At 51.0% G+C, this 26666-nt stretch overlaps 2 protein-coding genes across 4 annotated transcripts; both read left to right on the top strand.

Moving 5' to 3' along the window:
• Positions 1-458: 458 nt before the first annotated feature.
• LOC109683440 (zinc finger protein 783) lies at positions 459-14647 on the top strand. The gene is made up of 6 exons (XM_074061204.1): positions 459-670; positions 3825-4223; positions 4305-4431; positions 4565-4693; positions 9134-9262; positions 11589-14647. The coding sequence occupies exons 1-6, from the start codon at positions 647-649 to the stop codon at positions 12422-12424; spliced, it is 1644 nt and encodes a 547-aa protein (XP_073917305.1). The 5' UTR covers positions 459-646; the 3' UTR covers positions 12425-14647.
• On the top strand, positions 9269-26622 carry LOC141418881 (uncharacterized). 3 transcript variants are annotated; one of them, XM_074061148.1, is made up of 5 exons: positions 9269-10399; positions 17626-17979; positions 18482-18608; positions 22860-22967; positions 23831-26622. In XM_074061148.1, the coding sequence occupies exons 1-5, from the start codon at positions 10250-10252 to the stop codon at positions 24943-24945; spliced, it is 1854 nt and encodes a 617-aa protein (XP_073917249.1). In that variant the 5' UTR covers positions 9269-10249; the 3' UTR covers positions 24946-26622. The 3 variants fall into 3 exon arrangements, with proteins under 3 accessions (XP_073917249.1, XP_073917261.1, XP_073917255.1); XM_074061160.1 differs by lacking the exon at positions 9269-10399 and adding an exon at positions 14799-15185 and having other exon boundaries at positions 23834-26622; XM_074061154.1 differs by lacking the exon at positions 9269-10399 and adding an exon at positions 14799-15185.
• The last annotated feature ends 44 nt before the right edge of the window (positions 26623-26666 follow it).

Below are 26666 nucleotides of genomic sequence, written 5' to 3'. Positions count from 1 at the left end.
AACTGCAACCCAGCCCTAGGTTTTTTTTTTTTTTTTTTTTTTTTTTTTAATGAAAAAAACCAAAATTCCCCTTAGTTCTTTCCATTTATTCTGAAAAACTGAAAGAGGCTTTTAAAAACCTTTCTGGGGTTTTTTCTGTCATCCCCCGTGCACGTAAATGAATAAAGCCCCCTTTAGGTCCGTTAGAGGCCCAAGAACAGTGTGATGACGGGGAGGACGCCATTCCCCACGTAGGTGTCTACTCAAGTTTCAAAATCTGCGCGTTTCCCCCGGGCGCCTTGCCTGGGTTCCCGCGCGGGGCGCAAGGCTCGCGGGCGACCGGCTCCTTCTCCAGGGACGCCTGGGGGCCAGGCGGGCGGGCGTCTCCCGGGCCCTGCCCGCGGCCGCGGGTGGAGGGCGGGCGCGGAAAGGCCGCGGGCCGGGCGCGCGGTCCTACAGGCTGCAGGGGGCGCTGTGCGCACCCCGGGGCGCGGCCGCCCAGCACAGCTCTTTTTTAAAGGGCCAGCGAGGCACGTGGCTCCGGACACAGTTCGCGGCCGCCGCGCAGCAGCTCCGAGGCTGGGCAACTCCCGCTCGCAGCCGCCGCCGTCCGCTCCAGGCCCGACAGGTCGGCGAGGACCGCCGCCCAACCAGAACGCGGGTAGCCATGGCCGAAGCGGCGCCCTCCCGGGTAAGCGCCCCGCTCCGCCCAGCGCACAGGGCCGCCGCAGCCGCGTGGGCGCGCGAGGGTCTCGGCCCACCCGGCCGCGGAAGCGCCCGCTGTAGCCTCCGGCCCCCTGCCCCGGCCAGGCTCTCTGCCCGCGGCCCGCCTGGAGGCCGTGGAGGCAACCGGCCTGGAGGCCACCGAGCGGGCGGCCCAAACACCAGGCCTGGCGGGCGGGGCCCCGACGGCGGGCGACCGCGATCTGGGTCCTCCGCGGCCCCCGCCAGCCCGGGCGCTGGAATCCTGCCTGAAGACGACGACAGACCTTGCAGATGGACGCGGTTGCCGGTCCCCGTCGCTAGTTTCACTTGAGGCCCCAAGGGGCAGCAGGCAGGGAGGGCAGGGGCGCCCAGCCCTTGAGGCCACAGAGGCCCAAGGTCGCTCATCAGGTGGATATCGAGTACAGGGCGCAGGCCAGGACTTTGGTAGTTTTGTTTTGTTTTGTTTGCCGGTACTGGGGCACTGTGTCTTTTGGGGTTCCCTGAATGCAAGGGAGAGAAAGGGGCTGGAGATTCTGCAGGTTATGGCCCTGTTTGGGAGTGGGTTGGTAGGCTGGCAGGCCTTTAGTGCCTGGCCAGGTGACATGTCGGCCCTGTCTCCCCAGGGCCTGTTTCTTCTTACCTCCTGACTATTACTACCCATTGGCTCCTCCCTCTCTTGCAACACCTGAGATCCTAGAAAACCCCCAACAGAACAGATTGGCCCTCCTGTTAGCCTCACCTATTACATTATTGCTATGACTACAATTGTCCCTTGGTAGGCAGGTGTGGGGGTGCTCAGGTCCCTTACATAAGTAGCCTAGAAGTTGTATGTAACCTACACACATCCTTCTGAATACTTAGCTCAACACTAGATTACTTATAATCACTTAGTACTTAGAATTTAACAATGGAAATGCTATGTAAATAGTTGTGCTGTGTTCTGGGGAGAATAATGACAAGAAGGAAAAGTATGTACACATTCAATGCAGATAAATTTTTTTCTTTCCAAATATGTTTATGTAGGGTTGATTGAAATCTTGGATGTAACACCTGTGGATATGAAAGACCAAATACATTTCTACACTTTTCTTTTTTTTGGTGGTACTGGAGTTTGAACTCAAGGCCTTGTGCTTGTTAGGCAAGAACTCTACCACTTGAGCCATACCCTGCCCCCTTAAATGTATTTCTGTACAGATTTTTTTTTTCCTGGATGAAAGAGAATCACATTAATTTTGTCTGCATTCCTATTGTAGCTTTACGGTGGCGTTCAGTAACTTTTGTTGAATGACTGCATTGCTTAATCATTAAAAAAAATATAGCTATTGAGCATCTGCTGTGAGGCACTTTTTATTTTTATTTATTTATTTTTTTTGCAGTACTGGGATTTAACTCAGAGCCTACACCTTGAGCCACGCCACCAGTCCTTTTTCGTTTTGTGATGGGTTGTTTTGAGATAAGGTCTCTGTGAACAATTTGCCCAGGCTGGCTTCAAACCACAATCCTCCTGATATCTGCCTCCTGAGTAGCTAGGATTAGAGGTGTGAGGGACTTTTTAAAGCTGTGGATACAATGGCAAGTGACACATAACTTCAGAGGGGTTATGCTCATGTAGGTAAAACAAACCATAAAATAGGCAAAGTCATTCTAGATTAATAGTGCTCTGAAGGAAGGGACTGACGGGCCTGTGCTCCGTATGTCAGCCAGTGACAAGCTCTGTAAGGTGGTGTTCAGGCTGGAGCCTTACGTAAGACGGTACCCAGGTGTGTAGAGTTGCATGGTAGAGCCTGGCAAAGGTGGGGAGTAGATGCAGTCCAGGCAACCACTGGAGGCCATATGACTGGAGTGGCAAATAACAATTGAGGATGTGAGGTTGGCTGTAGCACGAAGAAGTTTAGATTTTATTGTAGCTACACTGGGGAGCTAGTTTGGGGATTTTTTTGGTGGTACTGGAGTGTGAGCTCAGGGTCTTATGCTTGCTAGGTAGGTCCTCTACCATTTGAGCCACTCTACCATTCCTGATTTATGTTGCATATTTTCGAGATAGGGTCTCTTGAACTTTCTGCTAGGGGCTGGCTTAGAACTTTGATCCTCTTGATCTTTGCCTCCCTGGTAGCTAGGATTACAGGTGTGGGCCACCAGCGCCCGGCTGCTTAGTTTATGTTTTAAAAGACTACTAAGTACCCTGTGGAAAGTATATCATGGGTGCAAAGGTTAGATGTGGAGAAATCAGTTAGGCAGAATTGCAGTGGCATTTCCCAGAAAAGTGGGTGGGTTTGAGATAACCTCAGAAGTCAAGTGGATAGACCTGATGTGATCCAACGACAAAGGAAGAGTTCAGTGAAGGGCTGAGATGTCACTTTCTCTTTCCAAGACTTGGAGCAACATGAACCAGCACTGGGGCATTGCACATCAGACACCCAGCTAAGCAACTGTATTTGGAAGCTTTTTTTTTTTTTTTTTTGTGTCACTGGAGTTTGAACTCAGAGCTTCACATTTGCTAGGCAGGTGTTCTTACCAGCTAGTCTGCCAACCCTTTTTTGTGATGGGTTTTTTTTGTTTGTTTGTTCGTTTTTTTACATAGGATCTCATGAACCGTTTGCTCAGGCTGGCTTCAAACTGCAATCTTCCTGATCTCTGCCTCCTGAGTAGCTAGGATTACAGGCGTGAGCCACTGGCACCTGGCTCAAAAGTTTTTTTCTAAGCCACTGAGAGATGATGGAATGAAAAAGGTAGAGGAAAAAAAGGCCCTATGACTATTTCTTATGGCATCCCCGTGCCAGAGCATGGTCACCATCCACATATCCACTCTCTTAGCTTGAGCTGCTGTAACAAAATATCACAGACTAATGGTGGAAACTACAGAAATTTAGTCCTCACACTTCTAGAGGCTTGGAAGTTCAAGATCAAAATTTTGCAGATCTGGCTCCTGGTGAGAGCACTCTTCCTGGTTTGCAGATGGCTGCCTTGTCAGTGCAGCCTCACATGGTGGAGAGAGATCATCCCTCTCGTGCCTCTTGTGAAGGGCTCTCAAATACCATCCCAGGCCTCTGGTGCTTTACAGGTGTGCACCACGCTCGGTCCCAAGGTGAACATTTTGATGGTATGATTGTGGTAATATTTCTTTTCTCTCTTGTGAGCAGGTTCCAGAAAGGGACAAGCAGATGAACAACGAGAGGCCTCCTACTCCTTCTTCTCCCCAGCCAGCCGCTGAGAAGAGTTCGTACCTCTACTCTTCAGAAATCACGCTGTGGACCGTGGTGGCTGCCATTCAGGCCTTGGAGAAGAAGGTGGATTCCTGTCTGACCCGAGTGCTGACTCTGGAGGGACGCACTGGGACAGCCGAGAAGAAGCTGGCTGACTGTGAGAAGACGGCCGTAGAGTTCGGCAATCAGCTGGAGGGCAAGTGGGCTGTGCTGGGGACTCTGCTGCAGGAGTATGGGTTGCTGCAGCGGCGGCTGGAGAATGTGGAGAACCTGCTGCGCAACAGAAACTTCTGGATCCTGCGGCTGCCTCCGGGCAGCAAGGGGGAGGTCCCCAAGGTAGCCTTTGGGTGCCCTGGGGTGGGGAGCCCATGGACTTGTAAGTGTGTGGGTGAGCGAGTGTGACACTTGTGGTTCCAGGTGCCCGTGACCTTTGATGATGTGGCCGTGTATTTTTCTGAGTGGGAGTGGGGCAAGCTGGAGGACTGGCAGAAGGAGCTGTACAAGCACGTGCTGAGGGGCAACTATGAGACGCTGGTCTCCCTGGGTAAGGCTGCCTAGAGAGTGTCTGGGCCTCCATCCGGCATTGGCTTCCTGCAGTCTGTGTTTCTTCTTTGCTGCTTTTGTTTGGGCAGCCCGGACGCAGCTCTTTTCCCATCCCCTCCCTGTTCTGTGTGTAGATTATGCCATCTCCAAACCCGACATCCTCACTCGGATAGAGAGGGGAGAGAAGCCTTGTCCTGAAGACCAGTGGGGCCAGGAGAAGGGGAGTGAGGAAGAGGCCACACATCCACCGAAGCTGGGCACTGGTGAGTGTGGGCAGTCAGAGAAGAGCAGCTGGGCCAAAGTGAACCACAGCCCCACCTTCCTGGGTGAGGACAATCTGGGACCTGGAAGCGAGCTCAGGCCCTTAACCCAGGGTGGGCTGTGCTCTGTCCAAGGCCACCATGGGCATGCCTGAAGGTGGACTTCTCCTTGGAGCCATATGGTTTCTGCATCTGTACGAGGGGCACAATTGCAAACAGATTTGTGAAGACTGAGGTGACAAACAGAGCACTGACTCAGTGGGTGTTTCATGCTTAGCAGGGCCAGTTGTGACTCATGGTGATGGTACAGCAGCATCTCTGCCATGTCCTGGTGCCTTCAGTGGTGTCTGTACCACCTGTTCCCAAGCTCAGCCTGCCACAGGAGGCCACCGCTGCACTGGTATCTCACTGTGGGATGGGCCTTTGGGAGACAGGGCTGGGACCCGTTGCTTTCATACCTAGTGTTTGGGACAATGCAATCTAAAGGTGACTGCATATCAGAATCCTCTGGGGATTAATAAAATTTTAAAAAAGGAATGAAAGTAGTGAGAACAGAACAGTGATGCTCAGTGGTTGTCACTGAGACACAACAGCATCCAGATTTGGCCTCATTTGCTTCACCCATCTGCTTTTCTCCTGTTTCTAAACATATCACAATACCATCGTCACACCGTAGAAAATCATCTAATACCTGGTCCTTGTTCTCTTTTCCAACTTTCTCAACAAGGTTTTCAATCACAGCTTGGATCCTGTCCTAATAACCCAAAGTTTACATACTGCATTTGAAGTCTATGAAAATCCCAGAAAAGTCCTCCCCCATTTTCAACAGCTTTGTTGAGATGTCATTTACATACTGCATGATTTACCTGTTGAAGTGCACAATTCCTCGTGCCTGTAATCCCAGCAATTCGGGAGGCTGAGGGGGGAGGATTGTGAGTGAAGGCTAGCCTGAGCACCATAGTAAGAGCCTGTCTCAAAAAATAAAATAAAGTTGATATGATGGTCTCCACCTACAGTCCCAGCACTGAGGAGGCAGAGGATGGAGGGTCATGAATTTGAGGCCAGCCTGGGATATGTAGAATGACCCTGCTTTGAAAAAAACCTTTTCCAATTCAGTGGTTTTTAGTATAGTCGCAGAGTTGTGAAACCATCATCACAATCTAATTTTAGGATCTTTGTGTCCCATCAAAAGAAACCCAGTACTGGAGATGGGGGCAAAGCTTAAGTGGTAGAGTGCCTACCTAGCAGGTGTGAGGCCCTGAGCTCAAATTCTAGTACTGCCAAAAAACAAAACAAAACCCACGATCTGTACCCATCAGCAGCTGTTCCCTGTTTCCCTGCCCTAGCGTCCAGTAATGTGCTGGCGTGTAGCGACATCACACCCTTCATCAGTTTGTCAGTGGATGGAAGCCCCCTTCAATGCTGTTAGTTTTTTGGCTTTTTTTTTGTTGTGCAGTACTGGAGTTTGAATTTAGGGCATACACCTTGAGCCACTTCACCAGTTCTTTTTTATGAAGGGTTTTTTTTTTTTTTCTCTCGAAATAAGGTCTCAAGGATTATTTGCCTGGGCTGGCTCCAAACTGCGCTCCTCCTTGATCTCTGCCTCCTGAGTAGGGATGACAGGCGTGAGCCACCAGCACCCGGCTTGTTGACATTCTAATGTCGTGTATCTTACGCTTTATTTTTTTCCAGTACTGGGGCTTTGAATTTGGCCACTTGAGCCAAACCTTTGTGGTACTGGGGCTTGAACTCCGTACCCTCTACTGGATAGACAAATGTTCTACCACTTGAACCATGCCCCAGCCCTTTTCGCTTTAGTTTTTTTTTCAGATGGGGTCTTGCACTTTTTGCCTGGACTGGCCTTGGCCCTTATTCTTATAAGGCTAGGCTTATACATAAGCACCATCATGCCTGAATTGCTTGTTGAGATGGGGTCTTGCCAACTTTTGCCTGGGCTGGCCTCAAACTGAGATCTTCCCAATCTCCACCTCCCATGCACCTGCATTACAGGCTCACACAGATGTGAACCATCTTGACTGGCCCTATCTTGTGTCTTTCTAATGCCATTATTTCCCAGCTTTTGGATTTGGTGCCATTTAACATGTTCTCCTATTTCCTGCTTTTCCTACAAGCTGGAGTTACACGTAGAGGCGTGTGTAGACACAGGTTCCATGGCCTTGGCAGGGCTTCTTCAGAGGTGGTACTATCTTGTTCCCTTCTAATTCTCAACAGCAGGCACAGAAGGTCTGGCGAGCTTTCTTTTTGTGACTGTCAGCCTGATCGTTCCACATCAGCTTCTCATCAGTGATTGTAGCCACTGAAGATTGTTGCCTCGATTTGGTAATACATTGAAGGTTGCAAAACGGTAAAATTCTGCCATTATTTTTGCATTTAAAAGGTGAAATTCTTTTACAAAGAATAGTTTCTCTCACCAATCCAGTTACCCCGAACTGTGATACAGAAAAGGCAAAGTAGCTGCCCAATTCTTTCCTTCATCAGTTTTTTTATTATTACTAATTGTTTTGGTGGAACTGGGGTTTGAACTCAGAGCCTCATGCTTGCTAGGTAGGTGTTATACCACTTGAGCCACTCCGCCAGTCTTTTTTTGTGATGGGTATTTTCGAGATAGGGTCTCTCCACTGGCGCCGAGGACTTCACAGATTGTTAAATATTTTATATCAGCTAGTCCTTTGCCATCATTATTTCATGCTTAAATTGGTGACATCTTTGGTCAGTGGGAAACTCTTCAGCCTGGTTCACAGGTCATTTTAATGTGACATGATGGCATTCTGACATAAGATGTTGGGCTCATCTTCTGTATTTCCTGCCCCAGATCTGGAATAAAAAATTCTCAATGGAGCCAGGCACCAGGAGGTGACACATACCTGTAATCCTAGCTACTTGGGAGGTTCATGGTTGGGATCAGGAGGATCATGGTTCTAGGCCAACCCAGGCAAAAAGTTGGTGAGACTCCATCTCAACAGAAAAAGCATAGTGACACATATCCATCAGCCTGCTACTATGGGAAGCATAAAGAGGAGGCTCACAGTCCAGTCTAGACCAGACAAAAAGCGAGACCCTATCTCAGAAATAACCAGAATTGGGCTGGAAACACCACGAATTTGCAGTGCTTCCTTGGCTCTGGGACTGCTGCTTTCTCCATACTGTCAGTGTCCCAGGATTGGGCTCTCCCTTCCATTGTTAAAAAAGATTGCTTTTGATCCTTGGCTCTTGAATGGTCAGGATCTAGCCCTCTGTTTTTCTCACTCCTACTTATTGTGCTCAGGGTCACTGTCTTGTGATGCTTTGGATGGTTTAGTGGAATGAATACTGCTTCTGCTTGTTCTAGGAAGGATCCTTAGGTAAGATTTTTGAAGACGGTATATTAACATTTTTAGGATCTGCTGATGAAGTGGGCTATCTTTAGGTTTATCATAGAAGTAACATTTTTAGGGTCTGGTGATAGGTCTGCAAATAGTGCTTGTGGAACAACATGACCCAGTGGTGTCCCTCATTGCTCTCTTGTACGTGAAGGAGCATCAGTGGGAGCACTATCAGTTATCGATACAGCCTGATTATTCTTTTTCACCTCTGATAAGGCTGTAGTTTGGTTACCAGTTGGTTACCCTTGGAAGAGAAGCGCCTGTTGAGGCTGAGCAGATAGCCCTGCTCAGATAGCTTTTATGTCTCTGACACATTCTTGTCCTCTGGACTCTGCATTTTGGAAAAGGCCGGTGTGGTCAATTCAACCTCATTGAAGCCACTTTCTTCAGCGAGTCGGCTTTCTTGTCTGAACATTTATGCTGCTTGATTTCAGACTGCTCTCAGCATGTCACATTGATGATGAGACCCTTCAGCTGATTTCATATCGCGTGACAGATTCCATCAGCTCTTTTACCATTGACCTTTTGCTTATAATGCATGTCTTTCTCAGGTCTTGTGGAGGGAGCACATGTGCTCATTTTGGGGTTTTACTGCTTGGAAACTGTTGACAACTGGGTTGTCACCCAGCCCAGAGAAGACCTTTTGTGTGAAGTCAGGGCTATGAGGAAGAAAGGCATAGGGCGAAGAGTTGCCCTAAAAGAGAATACTTGATGTTTGGAAACATTGAAGCTACCAAGGCCATCTCTTCAGTATGTCTTTTCTGCTGTGCCATTGGGAAGCCTGCAGCCACCCTGTTTCACTGTTTCTCCTCTGTTGTTGTGCCCTTCTGAGTCCTCTCTGGGGACTTGCTGAGGCTGAGCTATGCAGTCCTTCTCTAGGGTTTGGGGGCCTTAGATGATAATCTAGCTTCTGGATGATGGGAAAAGCCACCGCATCACCACATTCTGTCTTTGGTCTAATGTCCCAGGACCTCAGGGACATTAATCACTCCCCAGCGTCACCGGCCATCTGGCTGGGACCTCACTGTTGAGCTCAGTGTCACTGGTTTGTATTCCCCAGGCCTCCCTCCACATCCAGAGCGGATCCCTAGCCCAGTCAGGCCTCCTGAGGAGGAGCCAAAAGAAGATCAAGCCCCTGAGCTGCAGCAAGATGAAGGAACAAGAGTGACTCCACCTGTGCCAGACACCAGTGAGTGAGAATGGCTGGGACAGTAGCATGAATGTGCTCCATGCCAGTGCACAGGCAACAAACGTGGCACTGGGAACCTACGCTAGGATTGTGTGGGTGGGAAAGGTTGCTGGGGATGTAGTTGGGCAGAGGCCCCTGAGATAGGCCTCAAAGAAGGTAGGTTTTGGCATTTACAGGAAGGGCATTAGAGCTTCAAGGGGCCTGGTATACCTGCCTGGCTGGAGTGACGGGAGGGTGCAGATTGGGTCTTCTGGGGTTGTGGTCATATTAACATGGCAGTTATGTTCCATTCCTAGCTGGAGCTGCCAGCAGTGTCTCAGTACCCTTTCTGAAGACCTGTTGGCATCTCTGGCTTCAGTCACCTCTGCAGAGCTCCCGGTCTGCTTCTGTTCACAGGCCGTTCCTGCCTTCTCTGACACTGTAACTCAGAGGGCACTGACCATGGCACATGGCCATGATCCCAGAGCTCGGTGTCTCTTTCCATGCACACTGGGCTGGTCCAGTTCCTACTGCCCCTATTCTTCCCTTTTGTTGCTGGCCTGACTTCTAGTCCCTGCTGCCTTCTCCCCAGTAGTTTCTGTGCCTCTCCCCCACTGAATATGACCTCCCACAGGTGGAGGTGACAGCCGTCCCTTCCCTGTGCTCCTCCTTCCTGGACAGTGTATAAGTTTGGTCTCTGCTCATGGAGTTGGAGAGGTGGGACCTTCTCAGGTAAGAGGACAGTGTCCCTGCCTATCATAGACCTGGAAGTCTGTCCCTGGGCCTCTCTAAACCTTCTTTCCTTTTGAGGTCTGTCATGGTGACAGTCAGATGCAGAGGCACAAGTTGTGAACCCAGGCCTGCATGGGAGTTGGGGGGGTAACCTTCATAGCTGTCTTCTCACCTCAAGCCCTCCAGATGGAAGCTTGAGGGTCCCCTCTTCCTGGCAGGCTCTTGGGCACATCTAGAGCTTGCTGGAGAGATGGCTATACCCCCTATAGGAGTCCCATGTCTGAAAAGACCCTCATGGGATGTTCCCTCTCACAGGACCTCCAGCAAGCACCAGTGTTTTGTCCTCAATTAAACAGGAGGGAGAATCTTCAGGGGCTGAGTCACGAACCTCACCTCCCAAGGACATCGTGCCTAGTGTGGGGTCAGGTGAGTGAGGGGAAGAGGTACCTGTGGCTGTGGCAGAGCCTCATGGTAGCTTGGAGGCACTTTTGGGAGTGGGAGTGGCCTTGTGGGGGGACCTGGTGAGGGGCTTCCTCCTGAGGCTTCCCTCCCATCCCAGGTATGTGCATGGGGGCTGTAGGGCCTAGGTCGGCCTGTGGCTCTGGTCTTCCCCATAGCAGTCTGGCTTGGCTGGAAAGGTGCTGCTCAACAGAAAGGCCATTTTTGTGGTCTGCCTCCAGCCTCACAGCAGCGCTGAGAGGAGGCCCAGGCTCACAGCCTCTGGTGTCTTGCACTTTACATGTTTTCGCTTAAAATTTAAGTGTAAGTCCCTCTGCCTGGAGTATGCTTTTTGATAGGGCTCATTGGCAGGACCATTGCTTCGTCCACTAGGGACTCATGAGAGCCTTCTGCTGAGACCTCACGTCTCGGGTCTTGGTACACTTCTGCGACCATTGTCGCTGCCTCTGCCTGTACTTTTCACAACTCTGACTTGGCATGTCCTCTGCCTCAGTCACACCCGAGAATCAGGTGAGACACACTGACACCCAGCAGGAATCACAGGCAGCCCAGTGTCTTCTCTCTATCACCAGAGTATAGTGTGAGCAAGTGGGGGCATTCAGATGGACTTGTTTGAGTGACTTGGAGCTCAGTAAGTCATTTACTTTCTCCAGGCCTCAGAGGCCTCTTAACCATAGTTCAGAGGCAGCCAAGGTCCGTATGCGTCTTGTCCTTCTCAGATTGTAATTCCTGTTATTACACCTCTTGGTGTCCTACCACCACCTCTGCCATGACTGGGGTGTCTCACTGCCCAGGGTCTCTGCCTCTTGTGTTTCGCCTCCATCTTCCCACCCATCTGTCTTCCACCAGACTGACCCCCAATCCCGCAGGCTCATTGACCCCTGGCCTTGCAGCTTCCTGTCCTCTCCCCTGTGTTTTTAGCTTGGCCTCCAGGAATGAGGCCTAAGACCGCAAACAAGGCTGAATGACAGGATGAGGCAGTGTCTGCCTGATGATGCCTGTGAGCAGGACCCTGCTCTGCTCTGGGTACACAAAGGAGAAAGGATTCATGAGAGGTAGGAACAGGTCAAGCCTAGAAGCAAGACCTGGGTTGAGTAAAGCAAGACACTGGTTGAGCTGGTGGTCTAGTTGGAACCAACGTAGATTCCTTTGCCAGGTGGTGCTGGTGTGGCCATCAAGATAGAAGCTCAATCTGAGGACGAGATGGTGCCCGAGCAGCTCTTCATGGGGTCCCCAAGCCGGCCCAAGTGTAGAATCTCCAAAGGTCCCAGAAGCAGGACTAGAGGCCCCCGGCAGCATCATGCCCAGGGAGTGCCAAGGGTGCCTGTGGGGGAGTCCCAGGCAGCAGGGGCTAGAGGAGAGCCCCCTCGGGTCCTCCCTCGCCGGCGGGAGCGGGCTTTCTTCTGCTCTGATTGTGGGCAGAGCTTCCGCTTGAAGATTAACCTGACCATCCACCAGCGGACCCATGTGGAAGAGGAACCCAGAGAGGCGTGTGGTGGCTCATCCACTAGCTGGGAGGAAGGCCACTCCACTCTGGAGCCAGGGGAGGTGGTGGTGCCTGGTCCTGTCATCCGCTGGCTACCTGAGGAGCCCATGGGCCATCGTCGCTCCTTGGCAGGCCGATCCTTCATGGGGCAGAGGCCAGCAGCCACCAAGGTATACCACTGCAGCGAGTGCCTGCGTTTCTTCCAACAGCGGAAGAGTCTGCTTTTGCACCAGCGCCAGCACACAGGCCACAGCCAGGGCTGGCCCTCCTGTCCCTACTGTGGCAAGGCGTTCCGCCGGCCCTCAGACCTCTTCAGGCATCAGCGCATCCACACTGGCGAGCGGCCCTATCAGTGCCCCCAGTGTGGCCGGGCCTTCAACCGGAACCACCACCTGGCTGTCCACATGCAGACCCACACCCGAGGCCAGGCAGGCCTGCACTTCCTTGTGCCCACCACCCGCCAGGGGAGCTCACCTCTGCAGGGCACCAGCCATGAGGAGGGCTGACCAGGCAGTTGCTTTCAGGCACCCTCTGGCTCCTGGGTACCCTGGCAGGACCTGCACTCTCTCTTGTGGCTTTTCCCTCACCTGATGGCGGTTCATCATTCTAGGATGGCTTTGCAGAGTCTTTTTTCATTCAAATCAGAAGCAACAACCATTTTGGTGACAGTGTATGTGTGTGACAAGGTGCCTCCGTTTTGCAGTTCCTGTTTGTCACTCTGTCCCCTTTTCCATGTTCCTGACTTGTAAAGGATTCATTAGGACTGAAATGGGTGACAGTTTTTTGGAGCCTTTGGTTGGCACCACAGTCAGGAGGTCCAGACATTGTGACCCTTCCAGGATGGGGCTGTAGAACCCTCAGGGACTGGGATTAACTGCACAAGGATCTGTCTGTAGTCCATGTGAGAAATGGCACAGTGGACAGACAGATGAGGGAAGGCACTGGAAATTTGTATTTTCTACTTTGCTACTTTGAGACTTTTCCCCTTAGTATGAAGTTTTTCTAGTGCTTTTGTAAGTATTGTGTGTAATTGCAAAGGGGACCAGGAGCTCCTGAGGGACAGGAACTTTCTGCCATCTCCTGTGGGGCTGACAGGGTAGGAAGTGGAGCTCAGTCTAGACCCAGTGTGGGCTTTGATGGAGAGGCCTTGATTGCTGGAAACAGTCTCCCCAGGCATTCCTGGCCTATTGGCTCCCAGTCTTCCTAGTTCTTCCCCCGTGGGGGCATTTACTTCTATTTACTGTTTACTTCTGCTATCAGTTGAGAGGGGAAAGGAAACCAGGAGTGAATGACCTTCCTCCAAGGTCTCAGGGTTCGTGAGTATGAGTGACCCACTGACTGGACCCCTGAAGATGCCTTGAGGAGGATGCAGAGTGAGCCCAGGAAGACCCTCCCTAAGACTAAGATCTGGGTCCAAGGGAGACTGGTCAGCCCACCTGGACTCTGGGGCCAAGTTGCACTAAAAGGTCTGGGTGAGTCCTCAGACACCTCCATCATACTCCTTGTCCATCAGAGGACAGCCCCAGTGAGTCCCATCTCAGAGTTTATGTCAAGTTTAGAGGCACTGGGCAGATAAGAAGCCTGGTTTTGTCCTTCCTTTCAAGTTCAGAACCTCCTTTCTCTTCCATGTTCATCCCTTTTCCCCCAGGCAGAATCCCCTCAGAAAGGACCTTTCTTTTCTGGAGAGTGGAGGTTCCACCAGGCTCAGTGAGGTCAGACTTATCCACTGGGCTGGTGCTCAGAGGCTCTTTTACCAAAGCACAGTAAATTGAGGACGTTAAGGCAATAGTGTCACCCTCATGGAGAAGTCTTGAGAATGGCTGGTTTCTTGTGCCTCCTAGTCACTCTACCTTGGGTACTGTCTACAGACCTGCTGGGCGTGGGTGCTTCTGAAGCTGGGGCTGTGAGCCCCCAGCTCTCCTGATAGTTTACTGTCTTATCTGGCACTGTGGCACCAGAGCAGCATTCAGACTTGTTCCTAGGTATCCAGGTCTGTGGCCGTGCCACTTCCTGTTGCCCTTCTGACCCTTGCCTCTTTCCCAAAGTCCTGAGCAGAGTTGGGGTCAGATGGTAACATTGCCATCATCCCTGTGATGACAGTAAGTATGCAAGTCTGTGACGGTTCAGGTTTGCTCCTAGAGAGGCACCGCCCTTCTGGGCTGTGGATCATGCTTGTCTGCTCCTCAGGCCCTTGTCTTGAAGCCCCCACAAGTCAGGGCTGTCAGCAAGCGCTCAGGTGGGACGTGGCTCAAATGTAACTGCTCAGAGCTTAGCCTTCAGCTTCAAGACCTAATCTCAGGTGTTCTGGAGGTGCCTCAGGGCTAAGAGTTTTGCTCCGTTCCTACACCTGCTTCTCTAGTAGTCAGCCCCCTCTAAGGTACCCTTAAGCACAAGGCTCAGGTCCCTTTTCTTTTTTTTCAAAGCATGCAACGTGCCCAGCTCTGGGCTAGACTTATTGAGTTTGCCTCGTGTTCAGTGTGATGCGCTTAAAGAACTCTGTAAGTCGAAATCAATCAACGGAGGCTGCATAGTACAGGAACCCAGGTGCTCCACATCTGGAGATGGGAGTCCTGGTTGGGTGCCATTCTCTCCCAGCTTTGTGCCTCTTCTTCCTCACATAATACGAAGAAATGGTTGGGCCCTGACGCTGAGGACCTTTATGAACTGTGAAGATGGCAATGTCTTGCCATAATTGGTGCTCAATAAACATGTTGGTATAGTTGACTGCGTGCAAGTGGTCCGGTTCCTGCTTTCTAGGAGGTGACAGCTTGCACTGAGCAGTCACAGCTGACAATGCCAGTGAGTTGCTTGGCATGAGCCATGGCTCGGAGTCCGCCAGTAAGGGCAGCCCTGACACCTGGCGCACGCTCTGGGGGCGGGGCTTCCAGACGCGGCCAATGGCAGCTGGCTCCGGATTGCAGGAGCCTACCGAGCGCAGGGTAGGGGCGGGGTTTCTAGGCTGGCCAATAGGGAGCCGGTTCCAGGAAAGGGCAGAACCCAGCCTACAAAGCGGGCCTGCGTTCGCACGGCCCGCACGCCGCGCTGCAGCTCCGAAGTCCCCATCCGAACTGCGACTCCGCGCGTCCAGCGCGTGTAGATGCAGTGCCTGACGACCGTGCGAGACCCAGGAGCGCCTGGACTGGAGGGCCACCCCGGAGTCACCTGCAAGTACCCGGCAGCTGGGCCTACGTGGGGCTGCCTGCGCACCCCGACTCCTGGGACCAGGAGGGACTGGGCTGAGCCATGGCCGAGGCGGCCACCGCGCCGGTAAGGGCATCCCACACGTAAGACGTGGGCACGTGGAGCTGAGTCCCAAATTCGCCGGGAGGATGTTCTACGCCCGGCCTGCGGCCACCTGAAGTTGGGGAGCGCTCAGCCTGGGTGGGAGGAGGACAGTTCGCCTAGGGCCGCACGATAAAGCCCTCCCTTGCCCCGTTTCCTCGTCTGTAGAACAGGTTATTGAACCATGAGATCCCGAGGGCCGGCCCTGTGGGTCTGGGTGTGTGGGAACGGACAGTGAACGACTTCATTCCGGAGACTCCAAGGCTCCTCTTCCTGGACCTGACCTTTGGCACCCCCTCCCCTAACACACGTACAATCAATCATGTCAGACGGCCCGGCCACTCCATTCTCATCCCCCTTGCCAAGCCAAGACTGGTGCAGGGTCTGGGGAGGGTGCACTTCCTCCAGTCCGCCGGGGAACCGGGGTCTCGCTCCTTGGAGGGTCCCTTGAAGGTCTCCCAGACCTGAGCTCTGATTCGAGTCCGGAAGGATTCCTGTGCCTGCTGGCTGTTTTCCAGAATTCCTCAGGAAGTCCTTCCTACTGCTGCTGAGAGAGGGTCTGCGTTACTGAGTACTCAGGCTCAGGTTTAACCCACTCCCTCCCTGGCTGGTGTGGCTGGGCTGTTGAGATTTTCTCTTTGGAGGTAGAGGGCACCTTGTGGTAGCAATAGCTTTACAGTGGTTTTAGAGGCATTCCTGGATGTCAGATTCATGGCAGGGAGGTAAGAATGTGAAGACTAGCTCTTTCCTCCCAGCTACACTTCATTGCATCGTGCTGTAAGAGGAGGATGAAAGTGACAGCTTCTGGTGACTAGTACCTAGTATGTGTGGGGCACTTTGCTGAGTCCTTTTTTGGGAGAGGTATTGGGAAAACTTAGCTGCACAAAATTAATCACAGTCTTTGGTTTGTAATACATTCTGGTCATTGGTTCATGGACTTTATATTTGTTTTATATTTATACACGTGGTAGTGTTGATCATACTCTGAGTGCTTTTCCGTGGCTTTAATACATTTTATCCACACCATCACCTTAGGAGGTAGGGAAACCATGATATCCTCATAAGGGAAAGCCGAACCTTAAGAGGAGCAGTGTGGCTTTACCTCAAGCTGCACAGGAATCAAATGGCAGGATTGGTGTTGAGTCCATTCCAGGAATATTCCCATTATATCTCAGCTATCCCCCACTGAGGCATTCCTGAACTCTTCATTTTATCATTTCTAGTAATGCACTGTACATTGTCCACCTCCTGTAGGCAAGGTCTTATTTGGAATATTCCTTGTTCTGACTTCTCTAAGGTGATGGCTTTCAGCTTTCTCTGGCCTCTGCTTCCTGGCAGCTAGGCTCTGACTTCCCAGGGGAATGTTTGATAAGGCACCTGGCTAGTTGGGACCTGGTATCTCATACAGGTCAGGAAGTCACACACTAATAGATGACAAGTGGAAGGGCCTTAGAGATCAGCAAGCAGAAAACCCAGGTCTTACCCACATCCGAGCCCAATACTGGGGTGTGGTGCCGGGATCGCAGAGGTCCTTGACCCGAAAGGGCTCAAGAAAGGAATAAACAAGACAGGACATACGAAAGGACTCACTTACTCAGGACGGGAATGACAAAACACATATCAAGATTACCACCTGGTAAAATTTTATTTTTCTCAGCAAGCTTTATACAAACGAGGAAGAGACTTAAACATCAAAACACTCTGACCTAGTTATAACCTTTCTGTTTTTGCCATCCTGTATTTTTACTGCCAGTGTCCTTGACTAAGTATAAACTTCTTTTCAGTCAAAAAACCATTTAGCATTCCTTCCCACTGTGATAGAGACATGGTGCACCTGCAGAGTCCAACCTTGTCGGAATGCTGCTAAGCCACAGTGACCTTGTCAGACTGTGGCTTTTGGTTCCCAGTAGTTCGGGGTGCTCTAGAAGAAGGTGTGGGCTCAGATTACTACCTAGGTATGTACTGGACCCCTGGCAGGTTTTCTGGATACAGATTTCTCACTCCATGACTCCTGCTGCTGGGCAGTATTGCCAGAGGAAGAAAAGGTAGTTAAAAGCTGGCTAAACTAATATAGGTAGAAGATTGGAATTCAGATCCATTACACTTTCCATCCATTTATGGTGGTCATGTTTGCTATTGCCTTTTTCCATTGCCCTGGGTCTTTTTTTATATACTGGGGTTTGAATTCAGCTCTTGAGCCACACCTCCAACCATACCCTGGGTTTTGGTACAAGATTCTTCCCCTGAAGGCTCTATGGAGTCTAGTGTTTGTTGTTTTTGTCTGTCAGTTGGGGTCTCATGTGGTGGGGGGTCTGGCATCTGGAAAGAGTCTCCCCCATTTGAGAGTACCCTGACTTTCCTGTATGTGGGAATGGCTCCGGGCCCTCTCCTGGTGGCTGACTCATCTCCTTGTGTCTGGTCACAGGGCTGGCATGTAGGGACTCCCCTCCAACAAGAGGCCCAGATCCAATCCACAGAGAGCTCTCTTCTGGCCATCCTGGCTGCTGTTCAGGCTGTGGAGAAGAAGATGGAGTCTCAAGCTGTCCATCTTCAGAGCCTGGAGGTACGAACAGGGACAGCTGAGAAGAAGCTGGCTGACTGTGAGAAGAGGGCCGTGGAGCTCAGCAATCAGCTGGAGGGCAAGTGGGCCGTGCTGGGGACTCTGCTGCAGGAGTACGGGCTGCTGCAGCGGCGGCTGGAGAATGTGGAGAACCTGCTGCGCAACAGAAACTCTTCAGTATTGTGGCTGCCACCGGGCAGCAAGGGGGAGGTCCCCAAGGTACTGAACTGACTGTGTAGGGTCTTCATAGGCAGAGTTGTGGGAGACCATTTTGCTGCTGAAGCCTGACCTCTTGGCACCTAATGCTAGTTGCCAGTGGACTTTAAGGAGCTTAAAAATGTCAAAAGGAAAGTGTGGCAGGTGGAGTGGGGTTGTTGGGAGGGAAATGGTTGTGCAGCAGCAGTTGTACATCTTATTCTAGAATGATCTTTGAGAGAGGATTGCCTCAGGCAGGGGAAATCACACAGCCCACACGTAGAACAGAAGATACATGTGCCTAGGAGAGGGAAGGAGACCCCAAGAGCCTTGGCCCTCAGTCCCCTAGCCACTGGCTCTGTCCTTTATCTGAAGTACACATGTTGGAGAGGAACTGGCATTTGCCCAGTGGTTAGGCCGGTGATGCCCTTTGGTTTGGGGGAGGGGAGAGGAGACTAGAGTTGGTTCTGGTGGGTCTGTGAAGTGGTAGCAACTCACTGGAGGTATGGGGGATCTGTTCTTCCAGGTTCCCATGAGCACTGAAGAGGTAGCCCGGTGTTTCTCAGAGCAGCAGGAGGGCAGCTTGGGAGACTGGCAGAAGGAGCTCTGCAAGCAGATCCCAAAGGGGAGCCAGGAGACACTGGGCTCCCTGGGTAAGAAGATGCCAGCCCCACGGACTTCCAACCTTAGTTTCATTCATTCTTTTTTTTTTTCTTTTGGTAGTACTGGGGTTTGAACTCAGGGCCTCACACTTGCTAGGCAGGCAGTCTACCATTTGAGCCATTCTGCCAGCCCTCATTCTTTTATTCAGGCTGTTGAGACTGGATCTGAGAGCCGAAAGCACATTGAGATTGGTCTCTGTATTCAGGCAGATAGAAGGTATCTTTAATTTCCATTTTTAGGCCTTATACAGTAAAATGCAGAGAAGTTAAGAGGCTTATACAAGGCCTCATGAGACTAAACACAGATTGGAATCGTCTGCTCCCTGTCCATTCCTTCACACCTCATAGGCTTCCCTGTATGTTTGTATCTCTGGAACTCCCTGAGCTGGGCTTTCCACACTGGGGATTCTCAGACATCTACTGAGAGGCGGGGCATACTGTGTCCCAGGTCCAAAAAATGAGGGCTGGCCCTACATGCTATGCGCAGGCACGCATTTGTGTGAGACTTGCTGAGGCCTAGATGCTTGTAGCTCTGTCCATTCCCGGACCATCCTGCTTGCACCCTGGAATTCTCTCACTGCTTTGGGCAGGTTGAGCAGTTGGCTCTTTGTCCACCCTTTGACTTTCTCAGGGTACTGAGCCCCAGCAAAGCACCTTCCTTCCCTTTCCTGGCACATGGGTTTGTCTGAGAAGGAGGTGTCAGCATGCTACACAGATGCTGGGTAAGGGAGGGTGCTTGGCTGAGAGGCAGGAGTGAGCTCAAGGAAGGAAGCACAGCAGGAGGTCTAAGAGCTGTGATATATAACTGACTTGCCTTGTTGGGCCTCAGTTTCCCTCAGTGTCACATGAGATGGCTTAACTAGGTGACTTTGGGCTCCTCCTGTCTGTAAGGGTGGCACGGTGGAAGCCATTCCTCTTGTCCTTTTCAGTCACATTGCTGCCTGGGAGGCCTTGCCTTGCTGCACATTGTGTCCCCTTCCTGCATGTCCCCTGGGTCACTATTGTGGCCTGGCACCGCTCTGCGACCTGTGAAGGGCCAAGAGTGGGGCAGATACTCAGGAAGGCAAGATTGAGGAGGCTGTTGAAGCACATGCAGGACCCTGAGAGGAGGATCCCACCGCCACGGTGGGAAGAGTGGGGCTCTTCTTCAAGACCTCTGATGTCATGGTCCTCAGCCTGGCTCTCCCAGCTCCTCACCCTGAAACCCGATTCCTGCTTCGTTTAGGCTCTGCTCTCTTCAGGGAAGGATCTGAGCCTTACTATAATGCTTTCCTTCCAGCACCAAGCACAGTGCCTGGCACACACTGGGATAATAAGTGATGAATACATAGTAAATGAACAGCAAGCTAGAATGGGAGCTCAGATTTTGTTATTTTTCAGATAATAGCATTGGATCAGAAAGCAGATTTCAAAGTTTTTTTTTTTAAGTGAGAAACCCTTTATTCAAATGATAGCTAGAAACAGAACAGGGGAAATTCAGGGGACTGCTCTGGTTGAATCAGGATGGGAGCTCTGTTTGCTCAGAACACAAAGAATCAGCCAAGACACCATTTTTTGCTGTTAGATTCTTAACATTTTATTTGGGGAGAAAGGCTCTCTTTTGAAACACGCTTATTGAGTAGGTAAATGAAGTCACAGGGAGTACAGACCAAGGAAGAATGTGGGTGATGACAAGGTACCAAGTAGCCAGCTTGTTGGACTAACACTAGAAGTGTTTGAGCCCCTGCTATGGCCTGGGTACCACAGAGTTCAGAGTGGCAGGTTGCAGGAAGCAACCCAGTGTGCTGGGGAGGTGCTGGGGGTGGTGAGTGAGGACTGGGCAAGCAGTGGCTCTTGTGGTTTCCCAGAGGACACCACTGCAGGGGCTGAGTAGGGCCCTCTCCTGTGGTGCAGGGGGTGGAGCTGGAGCCTCATGGTAGGCATGGGCAGTAACAGAGCTTATTCAAGACTGTGCTGCTCCCAGACAGACGCAGAGTAGGCTGGGCCTGGCTGATGTGCCCCTGTAGGTGCCCGCAGCTCTCCTGTGCAGCTGGGGCATGCTCTGGAATGAGGTGTTCTCAGGGAACTTGGAGGCTGCCTGGGCTCTGTCTTAGCAGTTACTGTCTTGTACTCTACTCTCTATTAATTTTCCATCTTTATCCAGACAGCACAGATTCTTCCCTCACCCCAGGCCCAAGCCTTGCTTCTAGGAGCTGCCTCCACACATTCTGCCACAAACCAGCAGACCCAGACTGTGTGGGTGCAAGCCTGCTTTATTTACTAGAAGTTTCCACAGACAGCCTTCTCCTGCCAGAAATCTGGGAGAGATGTGAATGGGTTCCTTAGGTAGTTGGATGTCATGACACTGACCAGCCTCTAATCCTGGGGAAAAAAGTCAAAACCTATGTTTGATTATACAAATGCACTCATATACAAATGCATTCTTGTTAAGCAATGCAGAAGTAAAAGGGCTCTCTCAACTGGTCACCTGCCCCCAGTCTAGCCCCTTCCAGCCTAGCCACATGTGCATTTTGGCAGTGACCTTTTAGGCTTTTTTTCTTTCTCATACATTTGTGTACCTGCATGTACTATAGAAAAATACAGGGTTTTAAAAAATTTTATTTTTTTTCCATTTACTCACATGTGAAAAATATAGGATTTAAACCACAAATATACTGTGAATATTCTGCAGCTTGCTGTTTTCACTCAACAGTGTGTCTTAAGGATCTTTTCATGTTGGTATGTTTGTATTGACTGCTTTCTTTAAGCTTGGTTTTCAGGGCTCTGGTTAATCATGGAGCCTGGTATGTGACAGGCAGACACGTATGGCTGGGCCAGCGTCTTCTCAGCATGATGGGTTAGAGGTGCCTCAGGTACAGCAGAAAGGGACATGTGTGCCCCTCTATTCCTAGGTCAGAACCTCACACAGTGTTATGCGACATGAACAATGGTTAAACAATGGTGGCTTGGAAACTTCTCTTCCCTCCCTCCTTTCTTTCCTTCCTCTCATCCTCTCCCACCCCTTCTCTCCTCCCTCCGTTCCTTCCTACCTACAAAAGGTCTCCCTATTCTGAGTCAAGTCCAAGGCAGGAAGGAGGAACAGTTATTCCATTCTTAGGGGGGGGGCCTTAGAGGGATTGGTGGCATAGTTCAAGGGTAGAGTGTCTGCCTAGCAAGCTAGATGCCCCGAGTTCAAAACCCAGCACCACCAAAAAAAAAAAAAAAGAGTGAGTGAGTGGCTGGCTTCTACTCATGGGTCCTGTGTTGTATAGGCTTCTGAAACAGACTGAATAAAACCAAATCCAAACAATAGGACAGCAGTTTAAACAAGATAATGGTGGGAGCTGGGTGTTGGTGGCTTATGCCTCTAATCCTAGCTACTTAGGAGGCAGAGATCAGGAGGATTGTGGTTCATAGCCATCCCAGGCAAATAGCTTGTGAGACCCTATCTTTAAAATACTTAGTATAAATAAAGGCTGGTAGAGTGGCTCAAGTTGCAAAGTGCCTGCCTAGCAAATGTGAGGCCCTGAATTCAAGCCCCAGTAACACCAAAAAAAATAAAAATAAAAATTTTATATATATATATATATATATATATGTATGTATATATATACATATATATATAAAATGGTTTGTTTCTCCCTCTTTACAGGGCTTATTTGGTAGCTCAGGGTGTTACAGGCTCTGTATTGCTCCGCCTTTCCCAGAGCGTAGCCTTGTCACTGAAGTTCAGGATGGCTCACTACCACGTCAGAGCCATTAAGATGGAAGCAGAAGGGAAAAGGAGGACAACACATTTATTGCTAGTTTAATAAACACACATCAGTACTTAGATACTTTATAAATACTGATCCATTTAACATTATTATAGCCTTTTGTTTCCTCACGTTGTAGATTAATAAACTGAGGCATAGAGAGGCTAGGTAGATTGGTTGGAAAAGGCAGAGCCCTTCATATCCCATTGGTTGTCTGCTGATTGTGGAGGCCTGGAAACCATGGGCCCAGACAAATGCCAGGTGCTCTGGTACTACCAAAGAGCGGGGGTGATGGAAGGCTGCTAGTTACTGAGTCCCAGCCCCTGGCTCTCCCGATCCCTTGCCACACACCACATGTTCCAGAAATCCCAGTATCTACTCTGTCTTTACCAGGATCTACATTTCTGCTGGCAGTGCCTGGTAGTGACTGGTCCGAGACTGAGACTGGGAAGGGAAAAAAAGCCCTATGACATCTGATGCTTTCAGGGCTTCCTCCTCTCCCCCTTAGAAACACGCCTGCTGGGGTCTCCCCCAGGAGTTCTGCCCTGGATTAAGCAAGAGGAAGAGGCATGTGGGAGGAACCTGCAGGAACTGACCACTACACACCTGGGCTCAGGTAAGGCTTAGGGGACAAGGCTGTGGGCTGCAATCCCTAGGCCTTAAGAAACAAGGGTCCCCTGGGTAGTACCTCCAGCCAGTCCTTCTTCTGTATGAGTGTCCTGAAAGGCGGGGAGGGGCAGCAAGCAGGTGACCTGTGTTGTTTTCATAGCTCTGTGGCCTTGTACCTTTGCTGGAGGTATCTTCCCATGAAATTACTGTGTTTTTATTCCTGAAATTATTTGCTGGCTTCATTTTATGAACTTTAGCCAGCATGGTGCTGGGCACTTCAGGGATCCATGGTGCATAAGACACAGGTTCCCCATCCCTGGATGGAGTTTGCATTTAGGAAGAGAGAGAAGACTAATGCAGATACACAGTGTATTAGAGGAGGAAAGAACTATATCTAGGTCTAGAGAGCCCTTTGAGAAGCTGCTGAAGGTATGGACAGTATCCTAGGAGAAAGCACCTGTGCTTACAGTGTGGATACGGATCTTAGCTGGGCTGTCTTGTTCATGGACGTGTTAAGGTGTGGTGGACAAGATGTCTCATTCATGGCTATACTGTCAGGGAGACACATCAGTGTGCTGCTCTTGGGAGGCTCCGTGGAGAGTAGAGATCTGAGAGGGGCTTGAAGCGTGAGTAACAGAGTGGAGGGCAGAGGTATTCTGTGTGGGGAGGACCCCCTCATCATCCCTGTTTGGATGATGTCATGAGCACAGGCAGAAGGCAAATTGGAGATTAAGTAGGCTGGGGCCAGAGTGAGGCTCTTAGTGACAGGCTTGTGTGACACGCAGGCTGCAGACACCAGGAGAGCAAAGTTTCATGGCCTGGCCCCAGAGCCTGGGGCACAAGTGACTCACTTGCTGTGTCCCCTCCCAGCAGAGACCTGGCTGGCCAGCAAAGAGAAGAGCCTAGAAGGAGAGTCTGAGGGGCTGGAGCCAGCCTGGGCAACTGAAGGAGAACCTGGCAAAGAGGACTGCGAAGAGGGCAACTGTAGGGATCCACTTCCTGTCTCCAGGGAGAGAGAGATGGCTGCCCTCCCTCCAGGCCCACAGAGCCAGGCTGTGTCAGGCGCTGAGGGCATAGAGCAGTGCTTGCCCTGGGCTGAGAGGGGCCAGAACTTCAGCAGCAAGGAACTTGTTGTGCAACATAAGCGCACACACCATGGCCCCCAACCCTTTGCCTGTGGCCAGTGTCCTGAGAGTGTCACACAGCCGACCACCCGCAACAGCCACCTCCGTGCACACAAGGCACAGCGTGACTACACCTGCACCCAGTGCGGCAAGAGCTTTGTCCACCAGTCAACACTCACCACGCACTATCGCACGCACACCGGGGAGAAGCCTTATGAGTGCACCGAGTGCAAGAAGCGCTTCGGCCGCCTGTCTACGCTGCTAGAGCACCGGCGCACACACACAGGTGAGCGGCCTTTCCCGTGCTCACAGTGTGGCCGCCGCTTTGGTCGTCTGTCCACGCTGGTGGAACACCGGCGCACACACACAGGTGAGAAGCCCTTCCCATGCACCCAGTGTGAAAAGCGCTTCACACGCCTGGCCAACCTGACTGTGCACCAGAGCGTACACTCAGGAGAGCAGGCCTTCCAGTGTGCCCAGTGTGGCACGTGCTTTGCACACAAGCCTGCCTTCCTGCGACACCTGCGTGGACACTCTCAGGAGAAGCGCTTTACCTGTGGTCAGTGTGGCAAGAGCTTCACCTGTCGCTCCTGGCTTGTGCGCCATCAGGGCAGTCATGCCAGTCGGGCTGCCTCTGCTTATGTGGCTTGCAAGAGGGACTTCTCAAGCCATGATCCCCTTAAAGATGCAGCGTGGGGAGGGTCCCTCAGTGACCCTCCTGTAACACCCAGATCTGAGGGCAACAGAATAGAACAGGACCACAGATTGCACCCTGGTGGGAGGCAGCTGAGTGATCAGGAAGGCCTGAGACGGTCTCTGCACAGTTTCCTGTCCCGTGTGAAGATGGAGAATGCAGGATAGCACTCAGAACTCCTTGATGGGGCCACTGAGGACATTAGCCATTGGTGCCCCTTGAATCCAGGCCACCTCCTCAGAGGCACTAGTCGGTCAGGTCATAGGGCCCTCTGCAGTCCTCTAGGCTTCCCAGGGTAGGAATGTTTTGCCAAGGCCTGCCAGGTTGGCAAAAGCCCCAAGGGGCTTCCTGTCGCAGTGGAGGCCTAGAGGCAGGATCTGAGCAGTGGAGGGAAAGAACTGACTGCCTGGGAGGGAAAGGGGTGAGGGAGTGGATTGCTTTTGCCTCTGTCCATCCAGGCAGTGATTTTTGGGAGACATACATCCCGGTTTGGAGAGGGTAAGGACTCAGTGCTTTGAGATGGAGATGGCTTGCTTGCTTCAAGCCGTGCTTTTGGCTTCATGCATGTTAACCATGCAGATTTAAAAGTGCTTCCTAAGGTGGAGACCAGGCTAGACCCAGCTTCCCTTTAATAAACTGAGTCCATTTGCCCAACAGACATGGATCCAAGAACCTTGGTGAGTTGTGACAAGATTTATGGGAACTTTCCCTGGCTCCCACCTTCCCCTTCACCACCATCTGGGAAAGGCATCTTTGTAGGCTGTATTGTCCCATTGGGGAGCCTAGTCTGGCTGTGGCCTAGAGCTCATGAGCAGCCATTATGTCCCCCACAAGGCACTGTCCATTTGGCACATGGCTTGCCTTCAAGCTGTTGTTGGATCAGGCAGACAATGGTTCATTCTGAAGCCCCAACCTGTGCTGGAGGTAGATAGCTCATTGCTAGCTGTGGGCTGTGAGAACTATCTCCCATGAACAGTGGCACCCGAGGGCACACAAACACTGGCAGGTGGCATGGGCACAATAAATTTGTAGAAACACCGAAAATAAGAAGGAAATGTGAGTGTGGTCTCTCAGCAACTGAACAGTCCCCTAATATCCTAGTGGCACTTGTCACCATCTCATCCATAAAGGGTGGCTGGCCAATTTGGAGTTCTGCTGTTTTGATAAATTGAGTTCCTCATTAGCTGCAGGGATCTTGGCCCAAATTGGGTTCCAAGATCCCCTAGGACTCTCAGAACCCCAGGTGTTAGAAAATCCCATATCTCACACTCGGTGCCCCTGGGTACTTAGAGTATATGCATGTTCCCAAGGACCCACTGGAGGGGCTGGGGCTGTTTGTGCCATTTTACCCACTTTGGAGGGCACAGGAGCAGGTGTGGGTAAACTGAGAGTCACACTCAAAGGCGTGTGGCAGTTCCTTGCACTGTCCTCTGGTCTTTCATGTCTGTTTGTGGAGTTGTTTTTTTATTGGAAGATCTGTAATTTGTCATATTCACTTAAAACCTTTGTAAATATGATGTATGAAGACTTGTGAACTTCTCCTGCTTCCTTGTGACCCTACTAGAGATCTTGTTTATGATATGTTTGATCCCACATTCTGATAATCAGTAGTTAATTACAGTTATTTTCAACTGTGCTTCCATTTTGAAGTTCTGGGGAAAAAAAAGTACTGGATGGATTGAAATCCAGGACAGGGTTCCAAAAAGGAAGGCAGGGTCTGGGTGGGCTTGGTGGACCAGGCTGACATTGTCTAAAAGACAGGGGCCTCAGTGCCAGCACTGTTCTAGACTCATAGAAAGCACTTCGGGTTTATGGACTACTGAATAAAAATGTTTCCATAAATAGCATTGATTTTAATGTCATTGATCTGATCATGCCATTTTAACAG

Source organism: Castor canadensis, chromosome 2 (assembly GCF_047511655.1).
Source record: "Castor canadensis chromosome 2, mCasCan1.hap1v2, whole genome shotgun sequence".
Taxonomy (NCBI): domain Eukaryota; kingdom Metazoa; phylum Chordata; class Mammalia; order Rodentia; family Castoridae; genus Castor; species Castor canadensis.
Note: the sequence above shows the minus strand (reverse complement) of the source record. Positions and strands in the feature narration are given on the sequence as shown.